General features: G+C 38.9%; 1 protein-coding gene across 9 annotated transcripts in view; it reads right to left on the bottom strand.

The window, feature by feature from the left end:
* Positions 1–20,397, bottom strand: part of LIN54 (lin-54 DREAM MuvB core complex component) — a 68,450-nt gene extending 48,053 nt beyond the window's left edge. For 2 of the 9 annotated variants that reach the window (XM_057727305.1, XM_057727301.1), the window contains exons 1-3: positions 19,482–19,637; positions 6,598–7,310; positions 2,408–2,531 (exon numbers count right to left, since the gene is read on the bottom strand). In XM_057727305.1, the coding sequence (XP_057583288.1) occupies positions 2,408–2,531; positions 6,598–7,310; positions 19,482–19,503 (859 nt within the window). In that variant the 5' untranslated portion in view covers positions 19,504–19,637. The other 7 variants (XM_057727304.1, XM_057727307.1, XM_057727302.1 and 4 more) reach the window with 7 other exon arrangements.
* Positions 20,398–23,682: the final 3,285 nt, after the last annotated feature.

The following is a 23,682-nucleotide window of genomic DNA, read 5'->3' on the forward strand; positions in this document are numbered from 1 at the left end:
ACCCTGTGTGCCTAGAGCCCATGCTCGCAACAAGAGAAGCCACTACAATGAGAAGCCCGCACACTGCAATGAAGAGTAGCCCCCGCTCTCCACAACTACAGAAAGCCCGTGCACAGCAATGAAGACCCAGTGCAGCCAATAAATAAAAATAAATAAATAAAATTTTAAAAATAATAGTTAAACCTTAAAAAAAAAAGAAAAATCAATTTTATACAAACACTAAACATCTTGACTGAAGGACAGAAAAAGATATCCATCTTCCATGAGAAGCCCAAAAGCCATTAAAAAGCAGTCTACATGTAATTTGAAAGATCATTCGCTACAATATAAAGATAACGGAACCTCCCTGTGATAAGACAATTCAACAGGAGAGCTACTTTGGTGGTTTAAAATTTGGCTTATATGAATTTAAAAAGCTATAAACTACTAGTTAAGAGTAGATATTATCCCTTCAAACTGAACTGAATACCAACAACTCTAGTGAAATTTAATAGAAGTCTATCTCTATGCATTTTGGGAGGGCTAATAAGTCTGTCTGTAATTAAAAGGTGAAGTTATGATTAGTGTGCAACACATTGTAAATGACCTAAAGACCCAGCAATGACATCCACTGTAGTCAAACGTAACAGAGGTGAAATCTTGACATTACCAAATATTCACTCAGACACATCTGCAAAACCACAATTATTCAGCATACAATTCCCCCTCGCCCCCGCATAATTAAAAGTTTTAAGGGACTCTCTCAAACTCAAAACAGTGAAGAACGCTGTACTGAGACATTGCTCCTAGTTAACCACCTCCACCCACCTAACCTCTTTAGGGTCTGGTGGCCCCTTTAGCATCAATATATGCAAGCCTTACTCACTTTCAGCCAACTAAAGGCCACTTTCTGAAGCAGTTCTAAATCCAAACCCTTTCCAAATTTTCCTCTGGGGCCATACCGATCTCCCATGACGGCCCTCAAGGCCCGAGCATTCTATACCAGCCCAAATCTCTATTAAAGGCCAAAAGAAAAAGAGAACATTCACTCACCTAACACTGCCCTCAAACCACCATCTCCCCATGCCCTCTCTCACTTGCTAAAAAGAGAAGCCTCCCTACATATAATTCAAAGCCTCAGGAAAATGATAATTCATTACCACTGACTTCAGAGCTGTCTACTGTCATACTGTCTGTAAATTTATCAAAGACAGTAAGATGTGGTTTTAATACATATCCCAGGGATGGTTAGTTAACATCTGAAGTACCCTCATCAAGAATACACATTCTATAAATGCGTAATTAGCATTTGAAAGTCTCCAGTCAAAGTCTACCACCCAGAGGTGCTTCCACAAGCTCTTAGAACAATGAAAATTAAAAATGAGCTCCTAAATGGTGAAAAGAGTAATGTTAGTACAGCTCTGAATTAAAGACCAGTCACCACGGCTATGTGATTTTTCACTAGAAGTACTGAGATGCTTGCCAGGCAAGAAGAAATAAGAGAGCTGGGCTTACCCAAGCCATTATAGAAAGAGAAATGAAAAGAGAATGAATGGTGTTTTCAGGGAGCAATAATGATGGGTCATGAACTCCATACTGAGTAAGGAAGAATTCGAGGACAGGAAAGGGCTGATTATTAACGAGAAAGTGGAAGAGTTAATGGATTAGAGATTTCAGAGTGAAAGAATTGCTAGATTGGAAGTACAAAGGGCAGATGAACTAGAATAAAAAAGAGAATGAAATACTGAAAGTCAAGATTTCTGAGGTATTGCCGGTGATGACAAATTCTAAAGTATGTAATAAAAGAGAATTTGGCCACACTAAGGAATTTGCTGGTAAAAGTAATATAACTAAAATTCTGTTCTCACTTAAGTAATTATTATTGCAACAATTTTCTGTTTCATAGAGAACTGCAGAGAATATTAAAATACTGAAACCAAAAATTCAAACAGAAACCATGAAATACTATACTTTTGCACATATTACTTTAAATCCATTAGACTTAGCACATGCTCAAGAGACAAACTGCCTGGATTCAAATCCCTACTTGGCCATTTACTAGCTGAGTGCCTCTGTTTCCACACTGGCAAAATGGGGATGTTACTGGTGCCTACCCCATAGGATTGCCAGAGGATTACATATTTCATTATATGTAAAGAGCTAAGAATAGTGTGGGGCCCACAGCAAACACTATGTAAATCTTAGCTAGTATTATCAGAGTTATACCAAAAACTAAGGAGACTAAAGCAATGGACTGATTTTGAGATAAGGCATTTTGCTTGAAGCACACATTCAGTAAGTATAACATTTCTTATGAACCAGTCTGATTTATTGTAATAAGCACTAAAACATTTCAAGATGATAGTATAGCCTTTTTAGCCTAAAAGAAGGTAAATATTTAGCTTAACAAACTATAAAGAAGTATAACCTGCAATGACTGGTGGTGATACTTGAGTTGTCTGTCCTGTAACTGCTTTACTATTAATTGGTTTTGCAAAGATCAGCTTCGTGATTACTGGACCAGAGGTTGGTGTTCGCGGCTTCTTAGCAATCTGAAATATATAAATAACTATAAAGACAATTGTTTCTATAAAACACCTATTCAATCAAAATTAGACAAGACTGATATACAAAAGTAAATGTAAAACCAGCTCATTTAACAAAACATACCTAAGTATTAATGTTAAAAACATTTAAAATGCAGCCATTCATCAAAATACTAATATGATCACATCCTTAAGCCATTATATAATAATACCTTTGGATTTTATTGCAAATCCTTAGTCTCTGGGACATATGCATATAGTGAAAACCAAATTAATTTTTTTAAATAATATTTAGTGTTCAATAATGTTTAAAATAAATGTTTAATAATAATGAAACACAAATATGGTACAGCAATATTCTTTTCCAAATAACAAATTATTCAATAATAAAAAGATGGAGTACAGTACATTAAGAAAACCCAGTGCAACCTAGAGGGGTAGGATAGGGAGGGTGGGAGGGAGGCTCAAGAGGGAGGGGATATGGGAATATATGTATAAATACAGCTGATTCACTTTGTTGTACAGCAGAAACTGGCACAACATTGTAAAGTAATTATACTCCAATAAAGCTCTGAAGAAAAAAAACAAAACAAAAAAAGAAAGCATAGTGCAAATGATAAAGCCATCTGTAAATATAATTTCATTGGCCCCTGGAAGCGAAATATTAAATACACATTAAAGATATAGCCTTATGATTATGTCTTCAACTTTAGATCTATTTATCAGGGGCTGATAAATGAGGACCTACACAAATTAACAGCCTAGGGTACAAAGAGACATGTTTGGCAAAACAAAGACTATTCTAAAGGTGAAGCCTCTGAAATATTACTTACTAAAATATGGTTTACTAGACTATAAATTGTTTGAAGAGTGGGTCTATATTTTACTCATCTCTGATTTTACATTACACATGGTACGCTGCTACCCTAAACTAAAATGCTCCACAAATCAAGGAAGGTAGAGTTACCAATGTTCTTATATTGAAATTATCAATGTATGCAAAGACACAGCTTTTTCTAAAAGTCAGAAGCAGAAATTTAGCAATGATAAAAATCACAGACTTTCAGAGCAAGAAGGACATTAAACACTAATTTTATCTTTGGCAGATTGAAAATTGAGGCCCAGAAAATAGTATTATTGGAAATAATAACTCAAAATGAATAAATATAACCAACTTAAATAACAAAATATACCAGAACCTATAATTGATTATAGAACTAGGTAAATATCACCTTTGTGTTCACACTATAAACTTAATAACATAATTTCTTACACTTAGAATACATTACTTTCTTACACTCAGAACATATTACTGACAAAACAAAATGTAAAGGAAATACAAATCACCTTTTTAAAAAACAAACCAAAGAGATCTCCTACTATATTAAAAAACATCTAGCTTGCAAAACTCTGATATACCCAAATAAATCCATAATTGTACTTTTAAAAACTGATGCAATTTGGGAGACATGCAGGGAAAATATTTCCCAAGTGTATTTACAGGCTTAAAACTCTAAAATAAGTTAGAATATGTTATCTATTGACTTAGCATTAAAGAATCTCAAGAGGTAGAGATATTAAAATTCTTGGAAATCTGTGTCTTGCAATAAATAATCTTAGCTATAGAGTTTGGGAACTTAAAGTATTTCCTCATTTTTAACTGATTTTCACAATCATACGAGTATATGAATACTTACCAACCAGGAAAAAAAATGTAAACAATATGACCAAAAGCACATTAATTATTCACATCAACAATCTCAACTTGCCCTTGGTTTCATTTCTTTAGTGGAGCATTGCTGAAAATAAGGATTTCCAGTTCTGTCAAGGAACCATGCTTTTTGCATTATGAATTCTAAACTACCCTAGAACAAATTTACTTTATTAAATAAAACAGCATAAAGGATCATTTTTAAACAAATGTATCTAATTAACAGATTAAGACAAAAATGAATCAAGAAAGGAAATTTACAAATAAGACTGCCAAATATGTGATCAAATAATACATGCAGGTAATTTGGGGCACTGTGTTATATAGATTCAGGAACTAATAAGGAGTTATGTTGTTCCAGACCACTAATTATTTATTATTCTTAGATACTATGCACAAAAAACATCGGAAAGTGTTTATATATCTGTAATTAAGTATACCTATCCCTCTTTGTTACTGCCTCTGACCTCAAATGTCACCTCTTCCCTTCATTTTTCAAGAAGGGTCTCCTGCTTCCACCCTTTTTGGTTGTCCACACCCTAATAGTTTCAATACACTGATTCAACTTCAGATAATGCTGAGGACCGTCTGGGAACAAAATCAGAGGATCATACATACCACGTAAAACTAGACCAAGTATTCTGGTGCCTAAAATGGATAGACAGATGTGTAGCTTTTTGTTTGCTTTTTCTGTGCTTCAGAGCTTTACAGGCCACTCTTGAGTTGAAAAGATTTGAGTTGCCTAAAAATAACTGGACAAGTAGAACAATATTCTAAATGGGGTTTCCTTCGTTTTTGTTTTTAAATAGTTCTTTTTAAATAAATAGAACCAGATTTTATAAAAGTAACGACAATAACAGAAGTTATAAGAATTAGACCCCAGTTTTTGTTTTTATTGATGGTACTCAGGGGATTATAGTAGAAAACTAGTGGATACAAGTAAACTGGTCTTACAAACAGTATGTATACATTGCTCTTGTAAATGAAAAAAAGAAAAAAAAAACATTCTGATTTACATTATCAGTATCTCGTGAACATGGTTATGATCTACATCCCCAAAGCCAGATAAACTGTGGTAAACCAATAAAAACAAGTTTTAAAACTGATTAAAAAAACAAGCTGAGGACAAGGTGCTTGATGGTGATAGGATATCTCATTCAAGAGATCCTCACTTATCAAAAGAAGTAAAAGGAAGTCAGAGAATAGTGACAGATGATAATTAACAAGAAAGGAAAGAGCACTAAATGTTTAATTGTGGCAAAAGGGACACGGGCAAACTATAAAGTTTGAAAAATCTTATAAAGTTCTTAAATAAAAAGCCCATGAAAAATAAGTTTCTAACTATTTTGCCAACATAATAACCAAAACATTATTTCCAATATCAGCTGAGACTGGATGGTTCCCCAAACCTTCCTACTTCCTTACACACCTATGAGTTCTCTAACTCATGCCTTCTTTTTTCTAAAGGCCAGCTCTGTCAAACAGGAAATGCATTTGTGTTCCCTGGTCTTTAGTGGATCATTGCATTTCTAAGAGTAGTGGTGACCTAAAAAGGCCTATCTGGGCATGAAAAATGGGGAACCACTTAATGTATATTCTGGGAACCTTCTATCCAAGGTCCTGTTCATACTAACAATGGGTACCATTTTGAAGGATCCTCAATGTTTTGAGAACCATACAATACTTTTCTTATGTGTTTCATCATCATCATCATCATCAAACAGCCATCTTACAGCTAAAGTCAAAAACTCAGAAAAAATAAGTAGCCTAGCCAAAGTTCCGCAGCTGGGAGGGTAGCAGAGAAGCGACTCAAATCCAGTTGGTCCAATTCTAAACCTTCCATCACATGGCACTGCCTTTCTACATTGCAAACACAAGTGATGCAACGCACAGTAAATTCCAAAGAAGAGGCACACACTGGCTGGTATGCACTACTGCTGGCTCGAAGGGTTTCTCACAGCAGCAAGTTTTCCTAGACTTTGGCCATCTGTTAGCTGAAAATATCATATCTGAATGATTTCTGTGACAGCTCAACACCAACTCTGGCATCTTTATACCAGCAGAACATCCTTGTACTCAAACTACCACTGAGAATAAAATTGTTTTAAAATGAGTAAAAAACTATAAATACACTAAATTGGAATTTAACCAAAATTAAGTTCTAAGTTCTCTGGCAGAAATCTTCAAAAGCATTAGACATATCAAACTTTACAAAAAACCCACACAATTACTAAAAGCAACATTCAAAAGTATTCAGTAACAACTATGCATTTTAATCACCCTACACACACAACTATGAATCAATTTAATATTTAACATGCATTTTTAATTAATAAGCCCCCTCTTTTTTTTTTCTTTTACCTGTACTGTTTTTAACTGTTGGGTCTGTAACACAGAGGGCTGAGTTGTAGTATTAATCAGTTGACTTCCTGGGGTCAATGCTGAGACACCAATGACAGGTTTCACCTCTGGCCTCCCTCCAATGGTAACTACTTTAATTTGCTGCGGTGGTAACTTAGCATCTCCTGACTGGGCCTGAGTTGTAACTTTCTGAGCCTGGGGTTGGCTATGGGGTAGTGCTAAAACAATTGGTGAACCAGACTTGCCCAAAGTTGTTAAAATTAACTTCTGTCCATCTGGTTTAAGGGTCTGATTGCCAAGTTTAAGATCAGATGTCTGTGATACTTTGTTTAAAATAATCTGATTGGCTGATATAGTCACAGGAGTCTGAGCACCAAGTTTTTGAAGGCCACTTGGAAAAGCTGGTTTCACTGTGGTATTAGAATCTGCTTTAGTAATTGTGGTATTCACTGCAACTTGGTTAGTGTGGTTACTGTACACTGTGATTGGTTCCGTGGAAATGGGCGTGGCTGTAGAGTCACCAGTAGAATTTATGTTGACAATCTCTTCCAGTTCTGTCTCCATGGGAATTGGGGATGAAACAATAACAGCCTCAATACTATCATCATCCACTAAAGTTATACCAGTGTCCATTATCTCCTCTGGAAGCAAACTATTCACCTCAGCTGGCACCACCTCCATGATCGTTCTCCTGCTAGAAAGCTGATCAGGCACTGCAATAAAATTTGAAAAATAAATAAATTACTAGGCTTCAAAACAGAATTAAGAGAAAAAAAGTATTCAAGAAAAATGTGAATGACAAAACAAAAATTTTTATTGATGTATAAGTGAATGAAGGACATTCCTGATGCATATTTGGGTTAAACCATTTTAACAAATCCTCAGCCTCCAAGAATCTGAAATGTAAGTCATATGGGACACAAAACTAGAAGCAAACATTCTCATTTGCCATGTCTCAATGCAAAAGTTTACTGCATTCAGGCAACACTAAGTCACATAATTACAGGAAACTCATTTCCAATTCCTGCACATAAATAAAACCTTTTAATCTTTGACATGTCTGATCATCTTATTTCTTCCCAGTTATGTGGGGTTTTTTCCCTATTGACAGATTTGAAAACTGCTGATTAGCACAAGGAAATAAAGATTTAAATATAAACAGATATTATAAAATATCAAATCTCCAGTGAGAGAGGTCCTAAAATGAGGTTACTATACCACTTATAAAAATCCATTAAGTACTCAAATTAACATTAAAGAGTTTCTAGAGTTCTAAATCCATCTCAGCAACTATAGGTCAAATGGCTTATTTGGCCCAAGTGTGATCAACTAACTTCATACTAAAGAAATCTTTATTTGGAAAGAAGATTCTCAAATCCTCTTCAGCCATTCAAAATGTCAAAAAGGGAACCATTTAAAAGGTATATAGCCAGTCCCCGCAGAGAAAAAAGAAATGGTAATAATAATAAAGCAGATTATGAACAAATCAGAACTGTGATGCTTTCAGCCAAAGGTCATGCAGAACTTCCAATAAGGGAGTCAGACCATCATCTCCACATATTAAAGACAGTTCATCATATTTATGACTGACTAAATAAGTTATCTGCCCAGAGAACATCAAAGATCCGTAAGAACCTAATCAGTAATTCCTTCTTTTCTTTTTTTTTAAAAATATAAAAATGCAGTACCCATTCCAAGATTAAGAGTAACAGACATGAGTAGCAAGTTATAATTATTAGCACTGACAAATACTAATACTGCCAAAATTAATCATCATTATTGAGCACTTACTATCTACCAGTGATGGCATGACAATCTATCCTGACAACTCCAAGATGGTATCATTATTGCCCCCATTTTACAGATGAGGAAACTAAGAAAGGTTAAACTATTTGTGCAAGGTCACACAGCTAGTAAGTGATAAAGCCAGAACTCAAACTCAGGATATGTTTTATGATACCAAAGTTCATAATTTTAATCACAAAATTTATTGCCTTAAATTTTTACTGCTGGTATTTTAAAATGGAGAAAAAATATAAGTCTACTCCTTTACAGTCAATCCCCTACTCCCAAATCCTACTCTGGTCTGTTCTATCACTTCACTAGATTAGTGTTGCCTTTTTGCCCATTCTAGGACTTCATATAAATGGAGCCATATATTATGCACTCATGACATAAAGGAATACACAGTATGAGCCTTTTCCCTCAGCATGTTTTTTGAGATTTATCTTTATTCTTTCTTACACTTAATAGTAGCTCAGTTCTTTTTAAACAAAAAAAAAAACTTTTATTGAGTATAATTGACACACAACAAACTGCATATATTCAAAGTGTACAATTTGCTATTTTTTTATTAGTGATGTATACATGGCAATCCCAATCTCCCAATTCATCCCAAATAATTTTTTTTTTCCAGTTCCTTTTTATTGCTGAGTAACAGTCCATGGGATGAATCTGCCACAATTTATTTATTCATTCATCTGTGGATGGACATTTGGATTGTTTCCAGTTTGGGACTATTATGAATAATACTGCAAGTTTTGTATGGATAGATGTTTTCATTTCTTTTGAACAAATACCTAGAAGTGGACTTGAAAGGTCATAAGGTAAGTTTATTTTTAACTTTGAATGAAACTGCCAAACTACTTCCCAACTCGGCTGTACCATTTTGTATACCTACCAGCAACGTATGAGATTTCCAGCTGCTCCACATCCTCACCAACAATGGGTTTTGTCGGTCTTTTTAACTTTAGCCTTTCTAGTGGGTGTGAAGTGATATCTCGTGGTTTTAATTTGCAATTCCCAGATGACTAAAGATGTTGAGCACCTTTTCATATGAATGTTATCTATATGTATATCTTCTTTTAAAAAGTGCCTGTGTTAAAGCCTTTTGCCAATTTTTTTAAATATTGGGTTTTTATCTTCTTATTGAGTTGGATGAGTTCTTTATATATATTGCAAAATCATCAGTCACAGTAACTTGTAGCTTAGAGGAATCACTAGAGTTTGGGGACCCCAAATTATGAGCACTTCTCTAGATGAGGCTCTTCCTGATCAGGAGAATCCCCTCTGGCACTTACACAACAGGGCATTTATGGAAGAGGCTTTTAAAACATCCACACCAATCACAGCTTCAGCAGTGGAAGACAAAATAACAGTACACAACAACAAAGGGCCCCACCCACAGTGTCACATTAGCTTCCCTTCCCTACTGCAAACCTTGCCCAAGCCCCATCAGTTGTCTCTGAACATTCCATCCCCCACAGAACAAGGTAGGATGATAACTTGGGTGTCAGTATCCAACACAGCCATAAAAGTTTGATTCCCTCTTCTCCTTGGAGTTCTCCCAGCATATTTAGACAGATGGATATGGCCTTCGGTCCCCCTTAGGGACAGGGAGACCTCAGCCCAATCCCTATTCATCTTTTTCCTTAAAACACCTGAAGCAAAGGAGTAAGAAGAAGAGAGTCACACCATGGAGGGAGACAGTGGTCTGATAGTGCATTTACTTTCAGTTTCGAGCATCCACACTTGCAGCTCAACTAAACAAACTTCTAATGTTCTCGGTCTACCCAAATTCTCATTTTTGACATCATTTTCTCAGCTTTGGGGACTCCCTGAGTCAGCAGTTACAGCCCCACTGCCTCCCAGCTAGGGCCATGGAGTTGAGAGTACAACAACCAAGGTAACCATTCAGGCTACCTCTCAGCTCAGCCCCTAAGTATTCACTAAGAAGTAGAACACTGAAGCGCTCTGACTTCTCTTGCCCCTGCCACCCTTACCCACCACCTGGGTAAGAGCATTCGCTACCAGATATCAGAGTCTTTCCATATCCCCTAGCTCAGCCCTCAAGGCCCTCATCCTTCCTCTTTCAAAAAGCCATGTCTCGGACTTCCTAGGTGGCGCAGTGGTAAAGAATCTGCCTGCCAATGCAGGGGAAACGGGTTCGAGCCCTGCTCTGGGAAGATTCCACATGCCATGGAGCAACTAAGCCCATGCGCCACAATTACTGAGCCCATGTGCTGCAACTACTGAAGCCCACGCGCCTAGGGCCTATGCTCCACAACAAGAGAAACCACTAAAATTGAGGAGCCTGCGCACCACAATGAAGAGTAGCCCCCACTCGCAGCAACTAGAGAAAGCCTGTATGCAGCAACAAAGACCCAATGCAGCCCATAAATAAATAAAATAAATAAATTTATATAAAAAAAAAAGCCATGTCTCTGTCAGCACTCCATTCTCATGGCTATAACCGTCAAGAACTGGGAGGGGGGTTGAGATTTTAAACTCTCCGTGCAAGCTAACAAAGTAGTCTGTCACTGTTTCACGGATACTGGCAGACAACATAGTGGTCCTAGGTCAGAGACAGGGGACTTACTACTCCTAGCACAGCAACGAACGTAAGTATCGTGTATATCAGTTCCTCTGTTGCCCCCAAGTCCCATAGGGTAGACACGCAGAGAGGCCCAGGTAGACACTGTGTAGGCAGCAGGTTTGCATCACAACTGAGGAACCCTGAGCTTAAGGAAACTGAATCATTTATAACCTGAAGCAAACCTGCCCTTTGTCCAAAAGGAGATATTATCTTTATTATAATGGACAATAAGCAAATCTGCCCTTTGCTATACCAGGAGTCACTACCTCTATCATCCAAGGCTTTATGCTATACAAACATCCTGGAAAAGATTGTTTAAAAGGGCTGTCACCACCTTACTTGTAAGAAGTACAGAAACACAAAGACACATGCAGATCTGTATCCCAACAGTACACCTCTCTACTTATTTATTTTAGCAATGTTTTCTGTACCTCAAGTGTATAAGTCTTGTATGTATTTTGGTAAATTTATCCCTAAATGTTTCAAGTTTTTTGATGCATTGCAAATGGCTCCTTTTTCCATTTTCCAGCTGTTTGTTGCTGGTATATAGAAATTCAACTGATTATTTTATATTGTCCGTGCATCTAACAACCTAGCTAAATTCACTTACTAAATCTCAACGCAGAGCCCTTAGGATTTTTTAGGAAGATAATCCAAGGTGTTTGAGAATAACATCTGTATTTCCTCCTTTCCAATCTGCATATCTTTGTTTCTTTTCCTTGCCTTACCACACTGGCTAGGATCTCCAGTAAGATGCTGAATAAAAGTGGTAAGAGCAGGGGCTTCCTAGGTGGCGCAGTGGTTAAGAATCCACCTGCCAATGCAGGGGACACGGGTTCGATCCCTGCTCCAGGAAGATCCCACAGGCCGCGGAGCAACTAAGCCCGTGAGCCACAACTGTTGAGCCCATGTGCTGCAACTACTGAAGCCCACGCACCTAGAGCCCGTGCTCTGCAACAAGAGAAGCCATGGCAACGAGGAGCGCGCACATCACGATGAAGAGTGGCCCCCCCACTCACTGCAACTAAAAGAAAGTCCACGCACAGCAAAAAAGACCCAACACAGCCAATAAAATAATTAATTTTGAAAAAAAGTGGTAAGAGCAGACATCTTTACCTTGTTCCCCATCTTACCCTTAGCTGTAGGGTTTTCATAAATTCCCTCTATCGGGCTGAGGAAGCTAATTTACAGTACCAGTTTGTAGTTGTTTCTTTTTTCAGTCATAATCATACATGGATATCTAATCATATGGCTTTTTCTGCAACAAGTGAAATAATCACACGGCTTTTCTCTTAGCCTGTGAGTTACACTGATTGATTTTTTATTAAACCAATTTTGCATTCGTCAAATAAACTCCAGTCAAAATTATATAAAATTACATAAAATCACATTTTGTACATATTGCCAAATTCTATTAGCTAATATTTTGTTAAGCAATTTTGTCTATACTCATAAGGGCTATTTGTTTATAGTTTCTTTGTAGTGGCTCTCTGGGAATAATGCTAGTTTCATAAAATAAGTTGGGAGGTCTTCACTCCTCAATTTTGATGAAAAGTCTACATGGAATTGTTGCTATTTCTTCCTGAAATGTTTGTTAGAATTTACCAGTAAAGCCATCTAGACATAAAGCTTTCTTGTGAGGAGGTTAACTATAAATTCAATTTCTTGAATAGGTTATTCAGGTTATTTCTTTCTTCCTGCGTGACCTTTGATATTTGATAGTTTGTATCTTTTAAGGAATCTGTCTATTCCTCTAAGTTGCCAAATTTATTAGCATAAAGTTATACATACTATTCTTTTATTTTATTGTCTGTAGAGATGGCAACTCATCAATCCTCATTCTGTCTTATTCTTTTCTTTTTCTGATCAGTCTGGTTGGAGATTTTTCAATTTTATTGATCTTTTCAAGAACCATTTTGGCCTCATTGACTTTTCCCAATGGTTTGTCCATTTTTTATTTAATTGACTATTATCTTTATCTTCTTCCTTTCACTTAAGATTTGTTTTTTTTTTCTAAAAGCTTAAGATGGAAGCACAGATCGGGATTTGACAAATCATAGCCTACAGAACAAATTAAGCCCATGGTCTGTTTATGTATTGCTCTCCAGCTAAGAATGATTTTTACATTTGTAAACAGTTGGGGGAGAGGGATTACATATATATAATGGTCTGCAAAGCCTAAAATATTTGCTATCTGGCCCTTTATAGAAAAAAACTGGCTACACTTGGTTTAGATCATTCATTTTAAACTTTTTTTCTTTTCTAAAATAAACATTTAACGTTAAAAATTCCCTACTACTAACCTCAATATGTTTTTACTATCATTCACTTCAGATGTTTTCTAATAGTCTTTGTGATTTCATTTTTGACACATGGAAAGTATAGAAGTGTGCTATTTAATTCCCAAATATATGGGGATTTTTTACCTTTTATTATTGATTTCTAATTTGTTCCTATTATCGTCAGAGAATGTAATACTCTACCATTTCCACATGTGGAGATGGAATTTAGAGACTTATTTAAGACTGAGTGTATGGGTAGTGCCCTATAAATGTCAATTAGGTCAAGCTGGCTAATAGTGTTGTTCAGATCTTCCATAGTCTTTTTCCTCTTCTATCAATTACTGAGAAAGCCTATTAAAATTCCCAAATATGATTGTGGCTTTCTCTACGTCTCCTCTTCTGTGCATTTTTGCTTCTTCATATATTTTAAAGCTCTTTTATTAGGAAGAAAGTGTCTTATCTGTCCTATTAAAAGAGACTAGGAGCTATACAACTTGGAGTTTCCCTTGGAAGTAGGAGTAAAGTTCAAACTTCTAACAAGAAAAGGTCTGAATGGCCAGTCTCTAAGCAGTATGAGCTGTGCAGAGTTCTGGAGCAAGCACACCTCATAGGCCACTGAGCAGACTATGATAACTGCTTTATGATTAGACATCCATATCTATTTCAATCAGGGTCACATGCAGGGCATGGTGGCCTATGCTAAAAGAAACTCTCAAAAGGAGCTTGTGGGCATGGCAGGAAAGGGTTTGGCCATCTAGTTACATGAATCATCACTCTAATTTTATCCCTTAGGAATGGAAGATATGTACCAGCACATGCAACCTCATCATTCCTGTGTTGAGGACCACTCCAAGAAAAGAGAGGATCTTCACAAGCCAATGGGACTGAGGAGCTTTAGTTTACAGATGACTGTGAAGGGTTACCTTTCAAGGTATGGAAAGAAAAGACTATTGAACATCACATTCTCCATGCCTCCAATATTTCTGCTCATAAAACAAAGTTCTAAAAGCCTTAGTTTTTAACTTGTTTGTGATTTTTATCAGCATTTAATTTAGTATATATTGCTTCCCAACTTTGTGGAGGGAAATTAACCAAAGGCCTTGCCCAGAGAGGCCTCAGAAACCAACAGAAGAGTGGCATGATCACAGCTGTACTCTGGGGAGGATTAACTTCATCTCAGTATTTAATTGGACTGGAGGCAGAGAAACCAGTTAGAAAGCTATTACAGTAATTAGTTCAAGATAGAGATAAATGGAGGGTCTGATTTAGGACATTAAATGAAATGATTTAAATACAACATAAAAAATAATATAAGATAGAAATGACAAATTATGCTTTTACATCTTTAAATGGTTTTTTAGAGAATATTACCAGTGCTGAAACACTGTTCTTTTCCTTAGTTACAGGTGGAGGACAACCTGGTAAACAACTGTTTTCATTCTTGCCTATAATAATATAAAATGGCGACCTATCACCATATTATAGATGAGTAATTTGTCAGGTGTTCACACAAAAACATATGAATGCTTAAGAACTACACTTTTGTACCTAGAGAGTACCGCCAGCACTAACTGGTTAACTATACTTGGATTTTAGCTTTCCTTTCTAAGATCAAACACCAACAACTCAAAAACTAGGTACGTAACTACATTTCTCAAACTAAACTGGGAGCAGCAGACTGTAAGACATGAGTCTTGAAGAAATTTTGAAAAGTTCATATTTTCATTCCAATATTTATTAAAGTATATTCTGAATTACCTGGATAGCCACCTCATAAATAAAGAAAAAGGCATAGAAGGGTCTTATAAGGTAAATGATATAGTTATTCTAAGTGAAAGCCAAACCACCTAACTAGTGCTTTAAGGAGAAAAGCTTTGCAGCATTCAAATACAGTAAAGTGGTGTAGGAGCTGAGTTATCATGGGATGCTCAGCATAAAGAAAACTGCATGCCTAGCCAAGGCAGACAATAGTACACTAACTATGCAACGAAAGATTTCATTTCAGCAGAACAACATCATCCATCGTCCCAAATTTAATTGGTTTTACTGTCTTTATAGTTTGGTTTATGGTTTTTATAAATTTACTTTTGTTTTATACTTCCATAAAAGCAATAAGCATAAGGAATTTTTATACATCTAAAAATTAAGTATTTTAATAAAACTATTTAGGCCAATACTGAGGACCCACGTACTTTTATTCCCTTTAAAGTGGGACTGTATATTATTCATGCTCAAGACTAACATGGTGGAAAAATCATGGGGACTCAAATAAGAAAGATCTGTTTCCAAATCTTGACTCTCTCAGTTGCTTATCATGCAACTCTAAGCAATAATCTAAGCCCCAGTTTACTTGCAGAGTTACTGTGAAAATAGTTATGCAGTACACTAAAGTGCAAATGAAAATTCTTCTCTTCTTCCTCTATCTAAATTAGCTTCTCCTGATTTCTCTCTCTTTTTTTACAAATTTTATTCATTTTTTTAATTTAATGTTTTTATTTTTTGGCTGCACCATGTTGCATGTGGGATCTCAGTTCCCTGACCAGGGATTGAACCCGGGCCCTGGGCAGTGAGGGCTTGGAGTCCTAACCACTGGACCACCAGGGAATTGCCTCTCCACAGAACTTTTAATCTGTCACATATCATGCAGATTACACCTTCATAATGTCTCCTTCCAACTGCAACCAAAAGTTTCCAAATCTCCAAAGCTTGAAGCCAATTATGCATTTTTACCTTTATCTCCTCTTACCTGCATTACATCCTACAGAAAAAGCTATGGGACTTATCTCCCTCGAGTGCATCTTTGAGGCTGTCACTCTCCTACTCAAAAATTTTCTGTAACTCTCAAGGCCTTCTGAATTAAGGTCCTATCCAACCTATCCCTCCACCAATTCCTAAAGTGAAAGTTTCCTAAGGCAAAGATACTGAGGTATCGGCAATCCCTAGCATAGTATGTGACATATAATAGATACCCAATAGTAATTTTTGAAAAAAAGTAATGGGACTCTGTAACGCTCCTCTCCATCAAAAATGATGCCTGACTACCTCCACTGGCATAACTCTTCATTTCTTACTAACACATTTCTAATTATTAATAGGCAACTGTTTTAACCACAATAACCTAAAAACTAGTCTTTAAAGACAATCACAAGGAATCACAAAAAGACAACAGCTCTTGCTGATTAAAAAAAAAAGAAAGCCAATGAAAAAGCATTAAATCTCCCTCTTTACTTTAACTATTTTTAAAATCCTTAGTCTTACTACTAACGTAGCAGCTGGGTTGACATAGACCAAATAACTGCAACATAAAAGCTACAAGAAAAACAACAATGGCCAAATTCCTACTGGATAAAACAAGACTAGCAGAAAAAAATGATTTAGAAAATTCATTAACTAAAACCTCTGAGTACCTCTCAGTTATTTCCCCTAAAAAATTTTTTTTGGTCTCTTATTCTTCTAGCAAATGAATTTGGACACACAAATATCCAAGCTATACACACACATACACAGAAAACATTTCTTCTCTGAATAAAACACAATGAATAATACTGTATGACATAATATGATATCTCTTTGTAGGAAACTTGGATAAGGAAAATCCCTGCTAATCATAAACATTACCAGGGGACATGTCTTAAACATTCACCTCTCTGTTCACTCATATACTCAACCTTCCACTGACCCAAGCTTCCATTACAAAAGCTGGAAAAAAAACAGAGGGCCCCAAATTAATGTGTAAAAATTTGATTCACATGTAACTTTTCAGTAACACTACTGTTGGGGATCTATAGCACAATCTAAAACATACACGGATCTTCAGGTAACCTAATGAAATCAGACTAGGGATGTCATAAAGTCAATCAATCCAATTCTCCAGCTCTTTAAACAAAGGGCCAATAAGTCCAGTATGTAAAGTAAAATAAGACAGAGGTCTCAATTCATCTTTAACCAACTTAAAATTTGACTCATATCAAGTGTGAACATCAAGCCATCACAACTTCCTTCTTAATGAAGATAAAACTTGTGAACCAAAATAGAGCTCCCAGAGCTGTATTTCACTTGAGTCATAAAATCTACTGTAAAATCTTCCATAACTTTTCTCTCTGAATTCATGAAATGGATGAGACGCAAGGAAAAACATGGATATCAAATATGACTGACTGTATCTCAATTGTTATTTGCCAAATGGCAGGGGCCAAGGGGCCCTCTATAGATGACAGAGCCATAAAAGAAAAAGACAACAGTTTTAGTGACAACAAAACTGGTCCATATGCTCAAAAAATGTGACCATCCACACCCCAACAAGTTATAGACTATGATCTAAGACACAGAGCTTAAATACAGAATAAAATGCCAATGCTCTGCCTCCCTAAAGAAACATACAACCCCATAAACTACTGAACATCATCAAACCAACACCCGCCAGAGAGGATATTTTAAATATTAAATCAGGAAATCATGATAACTGCTAGCGGTTCCTCTAGGCCTCAGCAGCAGCCTTAGGTATAAGAGCAAACTCGAGCCCTCTTAATACTCAAAGAATAATGTTGATGTCATTACGAGGCTACTGATTCTTTGCACTCTGAACTAGTCATTCCTTGACCCACAAGGCAATTCTTCTCCCATCTACCCCCTCCCCCAAATAAAGAGCCCTCAAAACAGAGCAGCCCTCGGGTATCCCCTTCTCCTCTACCTCCGGCGGCTGCCGCTTTCTCCTCCCTCCGGCTCCGAGGCGGGGGCTCCAGAAGGTCCCGGGCAATTTCGAGCCCGGGCGGTGCTTGTTTTGCCTGTGCACGGTAGCTCCGGCCAGCCGTTTCCTTCCCCAGTCTGCCCGAACTGGAGCGCTACAGGGATCCTGGGGGCCGAGAAGGGAGCCCGGGTGGCGACGCCGCCGCGGCCGCCGCCTCTGGTATGTCAGGGGCCGGGATTGTATTTCGAAAGATCCGCCATTTTCACCTCGTCATCACCATCACAGCTCAGCAGCTTCCCCGACAGCCCGAGCCCGGGCCGCCGCCGCCGCCGCCAGTAACCTCCCCCTTCCTCCTCCTCCCCTCCCTCGCCCTCCCCTCCCGAGAGGCGCACACCCACATATCCGGGGAAACCTCCCGCCGGCCCCGCCAACCTTCAAATGCTCGGGGAGATACACATGCACACACAGCCCACGCCGAGACCTTTCACCCGGCCACGAAAGATGGTGCTCCTGCGGGCCCGGTAAGCAAGGCGAAAGCAAGTCGCGCTACCTGCGGGGTCCCGAGTCGGGCACATTTTTGTCTGAAGAGCAGAAAACATGCGAAAGGGGGCAGAAGGACAATAAAGAGCCCAAACTCTTTTATTTTCAGGAAAGCAACTTGAGAGATGATGGAATGCCTTTTATTCACTGTCCATCTCGGACACTAAAAACAGGATCAAGACCTTTAACGTCATGCACCAGCTCTGACATTTTCCTCCACCGTCAGCACTACTTTTGACAGAATGAGCTATTTCCAGCTGCAAGTCCGACCTCTCAGATACATTTGTAAATTACAGGCATTGATTCTCAGGCAGATACTGTGGTCAAAACGTCTAGTTTTCAAAATAAAGTTCTGAACTATTTTCCACTTAATTTCGTCTGATCATTTCTGTCCATAAACACTGTGACTTCCAGTTCGTTTGTCATTTGTTTAATATGTCAAAGTACAACTACGTTTGAAATGTACTGAACCTATTCATAAGTGAATAATTTCTGAAATACAGTAATTAAAATTCTAAGTTAAAATCCTTTGCCAAATGTCTTTAGAATCTAAGTCACCAAATTAAGAATAAAATCTGCCACTGATGTATGTATTTGATACAGTGAAAATAAGCAGCTTGCTTTAGAACAAGACCCTAGAGTTACCTACCCAGCTCCACCAGCTCCTCTCATCATGCAGTTTAATAAATAACTAAAAGAGAATATACCCATATTTTAATCATCAAGGAAATATCAAGAAAACATAAGCTGCAAGGCTTCTGACGGGTACAGAATTTTTAAAAAAAACTACGTTGGCTACCTTTGTTAATTTCAGATTTGATAACCACCCATTTAAAAGCTGAGTTCTATACCTACCATTCAACTACAGCATAAGCTCTAAAAGACCTGCCTGAAATGAGCAAATTGAATTTCAAGGTTTCGAACAGAGCCACTCTACTGTCTTTTTTACAAGTTAGTTTACGAAAAGAAAGGCAGAAGTTGAAAAAAGGCATTTCCTTACCTTGCTTGGATGACAACTCCATATAAAAGTCGATAGCTTCAGGCTTAAACAAGTGCTGCCTATCACCCAGCCCAGTCGCCGTTTCTATATGCTGCCTGCTAGACGCTGAGAGTATCAAGCCTTCCCAATTTCTTCATCTTTCAACTTTATTTCCCCACCGCCAGCCCCGTCCACCCGCACTCTGCTTGGTGTTTACCGTTGCTTGGCCAGGCTAAGTCCTGGCCCGCTCCCTTCCCCCGTGCACCTCGGGAACATTATGACATTTGGCTGGTGGGCTTCGCGAGGAAAACGGACATACACGAAGAAGACATCATACAAAGGGGCGTAGGAAGAACGGGGTGGCGGGCAGTAGGGAAAGGAGGAGCTGGTACAAAATGACACAGCAGCAAAACCGGTTCCTAGGAACCCGGGGCCGACACGGCGGCTCCTCGGGCCGCACAGTGTGCGTGTCAACAGCCGTGGGAGCCCTTCCTCCAGACCGCCGGGAAGGGCGGGCTGCCGGCCGAGCGCCGGCCCAGCCGGGTGACAGCCGCCCTCTCTAGTGCCGGCGGGAAGGGGCCGAGCCCGGAGGCTCCTCCCGCCCCCTGCGGCCCGGGGATGCGGCGCGGCGGTCCCCACACTACAGGTTCCCGCTCTCCACCAAGACCCCCTCGCCCGGGCTCCCGGAGGGGGCGGTCCGGCGCCCTCCGCCCGCGCCACCACCCGCAGCGCCCCCTTTCCCGCCCGCCCAGAGGCCCCCACCCCAGGGGCTGACACTCACCAATGCCGGCGGCGCCGCCGCCTCCTTCTCACGCCGCGCTCCCTGGGCTCCCAGCAGCCGCGGCGGCGGCGGCGCCTCCGAGACACAGACCCGGGTTTGTTCAAAATCACGCGCCCAGCGCCATTCCACCGCCGCATCCCATAATACGCTGGGCCCTCCCCTCCCGCGCGCCCCTCTCCGCCCGCCCCTCCACTCTGCCTGCCCCGCCTCCCCGGCCGGCTTCCTTCGCCCCGCCCCTTCCGCGGCGCCTTGCCCCGCCCCCTGGCAACCCTAGCTAGCGTCATCCCGCAAGGCGCCGCGAGTACGCTCCTGCTCCACGTGACTCCGAGTGGGCGCTCTGTCAAAGCTGTCTCACGGAATGTTCCACCCGGCTGAGGCTGGGAGGGGCAAGAGCCGGGTCGCGCCTGCGGTTTGGAGGGACTGCGTTATCTTCTAGCTTTTCTTGTTAGGAAGTCTGTGCTGTAGGTGCGATTTCCAGCGTCTTGCCGTTGTTTGATGTTCTTGGGTGGGGAAGCCATCAGTAATCAGAAATGCCAAATCTCTTCGTTCTTTAGGCACTGATATTTGCAGGGGTCGCTAAAAAGCCCTTGGAAGACCACGCAGAATTAAACTTATGTTGAAAGGGACTTTTTTTTTTACAGTATATAGCCAAGACTAACACAATCAAAGTTCTTTGTATTTGGTCTTTCCCTTTGATTTCTCCCTCTGTTCTTTTTGTAAGGTAAGAAAAGATACCCAAATTTGGAGTCAGATAAACAGGCAGAGGTTCAGTTAGTAATTGCCCTGTGTGAGGCAAAACTACAGAGGAAACAATAGAAAATACAAAAGAGTATATGTAATATAAAATGGTGTGGTACAGCCTGTAATTGCTAATGGAGCACGGAGGACGTGCAGGTGAACGTGAGAGACTGTAGCCTGGGAACACAATGGAGGAGGTGAGACATGCTGTAGTGGGAACAGCAATCAGTTTGGAGTTAAGCAGTCCTGGTTTTAAATTCTGGCACCTCCACTAATTAGTGTGTGACATTTATCAAGTTTCTTTTCCCATCTGCAAAAGAAAAATAACAAAGCTTCCCAGGATCCTAAGGATCATATAAAGTGAGGGGTGTCAAGCAGCTACCCACAGTCTCTGCCTCAAATATTAGTTTTATTTTGCCATAATCAACAGCATCCCAAACTTCCACCTCAAACTCCATGATTAGGATTTAGCAGGGCACGTGGCATGAAATTAGTAAAGGCTTGGAAGCAGGAAGGTCTGAGGCCTGTGGAAGGAATGTGAGAAAGCTGAATGATAGGCAGGCTTTATTGAGGATCAGTAGGCAAGTCCAGTTTATAAGGAGCTTTGAGAGCTAGTGTAAGAAAACATTCTGGTAGTGGGAATTTCCTGGCGGTCCAGTGTTTAGTACTCTGTGCTTCCACTCCAGAGGACCTGGGTTCCATCCCTGGTCAGAGAACCAGGATCCCACAAGCCATATGGCCAAAAAAATTAAGAAAGAAAAGAAAAGGGCCTTGGCAGTTAAAAAAAAAAAATCCTAGTGGTTAAATGATGGGTGGTACTTGGGGGCGCCTCTGGAAGAAGAGAGTGAGATGGGGGTACCCAAATCCCATCTCTGAAATCTAGGGAAACATGGGATCACCTCCAAAAGGAGAAAAATTCTTAGTTTATTCCACAAGGCTACCACAACCAGGTTACTAAAACCCAAGGCAAAGAGCACCAGAAAAAAAAAAAAAAAGAATTCTTCTATTCTCACTATGACTTTGTTACAAAGACAAAATTGAATATTGACATAAAATCCAATAATGGAGTAATAAAAAGAATTCACACCATAACAAAGTACAGTTTATTCCAAGAATGGTGGTTAGCATTAAGAAATCTACTCATGATATTTATTAAATTAAAGGAAAAAAAACAAATGATATTCTCTAGAGATATATCATATAACGTTCAACAGCAATTTCTGAATTTTAAAAAATCTGAGTAAACTAAGTTCCTTGGGACTTCCCTGGTAGTCCAGTGGTTAACACTTTGCCTTCCAATGCATGGGGTCTGGGTTGGATCCTTAGTTGGTGAGCAAAGATTCCACCTGCCGCCCAGCCAAAACACCAAATCATAAAACAAAAGCAATATTGTAACAAGTTCAATAAAGACTTTAAAAAAAAATTCCTTAATTGGATCAAGATAATCATCAAAAAACAACAGTAATATCATACTTTAGAGTTAAAGGCAGAAACATTCATATTAAAATCAGGGACTCACAAGGATGTAGGGCTATAGCAGCTATTTAACATTTTTCAGGACGTCCTAGCTAAGTGCAATTAAATAGGAACATAAAAAAAAGAGGTTTAAATAGTGAAAAGAAGAGACAAAATGGTCCTTATTTAAAATAATCACAAGGAGCTCAGTGTTGTATTTAATTATTTGGCCTCTGGAGCCAGACTGTGCGGGTCCAAATTCTGGCCCTGTCACTTAACAGCTATGTGAACCTACCCAAGTTACTTTCCTCTTGCACCTCAGTTTCCTCATCTGTAAATTGGGAACAAAGTATCATCATAAGGTCATGAACATGAATGAGGTACTATGTGTAAAGCACTTTGAATAGTGCCTGGCATAAGATAAGCGCTCATGACTGAAAACTAATAATAATCTAAGCTACAATACAGTATGAAATATAATCTAATTTTTTAGTTTTTCAAGGAGAGCATTTTGGGCCTGTAAGAACCACTGCTGTTCAAACAAAAGAGAATCTTTGTTTACATTTGCATGACAGCTTTTCCAGATGAACTAAAAGCATTTATTCAGCAAGTATTTGTTGATCATCTACCAAATCCAAAACACTGAGCAAGGCACTGGGAATAAAGTGGTGAACAAGACAGAGCAGCTCTATCCAATGGAGTTTTCCACCATGGTAGAACGGTTCCGTATCCACACTATCTGATACAGTAGCTGCTAGTCACCTGTGGCTGTCAAGCAACTGAAATGTGGCTAGTGTGGCTAAAGAATGGAATTTTCATTTCATTTCATCATCAATTTAAATTTAAATCGCCACAAGTGGCCGATGGCTAGCACTTGACAGCACAGTTCTGTAGGAAGTGACAGGCAAAAACTAGTAGGAAAAAATAAGAGATTTTAAATAGAGTTTCTGAAGAAGACATCAATACAATACATAAAAAGACTGTACAGAGGTATGAGTTGCGTAGAAGAAAAAACAAAATATACTACTCAGCACCTATTATGTGCCAGATATACTGCTAGATACAAAGTACACACTAGTTAATAAAATTTTCTTAAAATACATTAATTTCCAAAAGATTATTTAGAAGTCCTTTGCTCTTGAGTTCATCTGTCGTAAATCCGGGGTGTTTCTATAAAGCAACCATCATGTATAAAACTACAATAATGTAATTATCACCCTTATTTTGTTTTCATTGTCACATAACTCT

Source organism: Hippopotamus amphibius, chromosome 3 (assembly GCF_030028045.1).
Source record: "Hippopotamus amphibius kiboko isolate mHipAmp2 chromosome 3, mHipAmp2.hap2, whole genome shotgun sequence".
NCBI classification, from domain to species: domain Eukaryota; kingdom Metazoa; phylum Chordata; class Mammalia; order Artiodactyla; family Hippopotamidae; genus Hippopotamus; species Hippopotamus amphibius.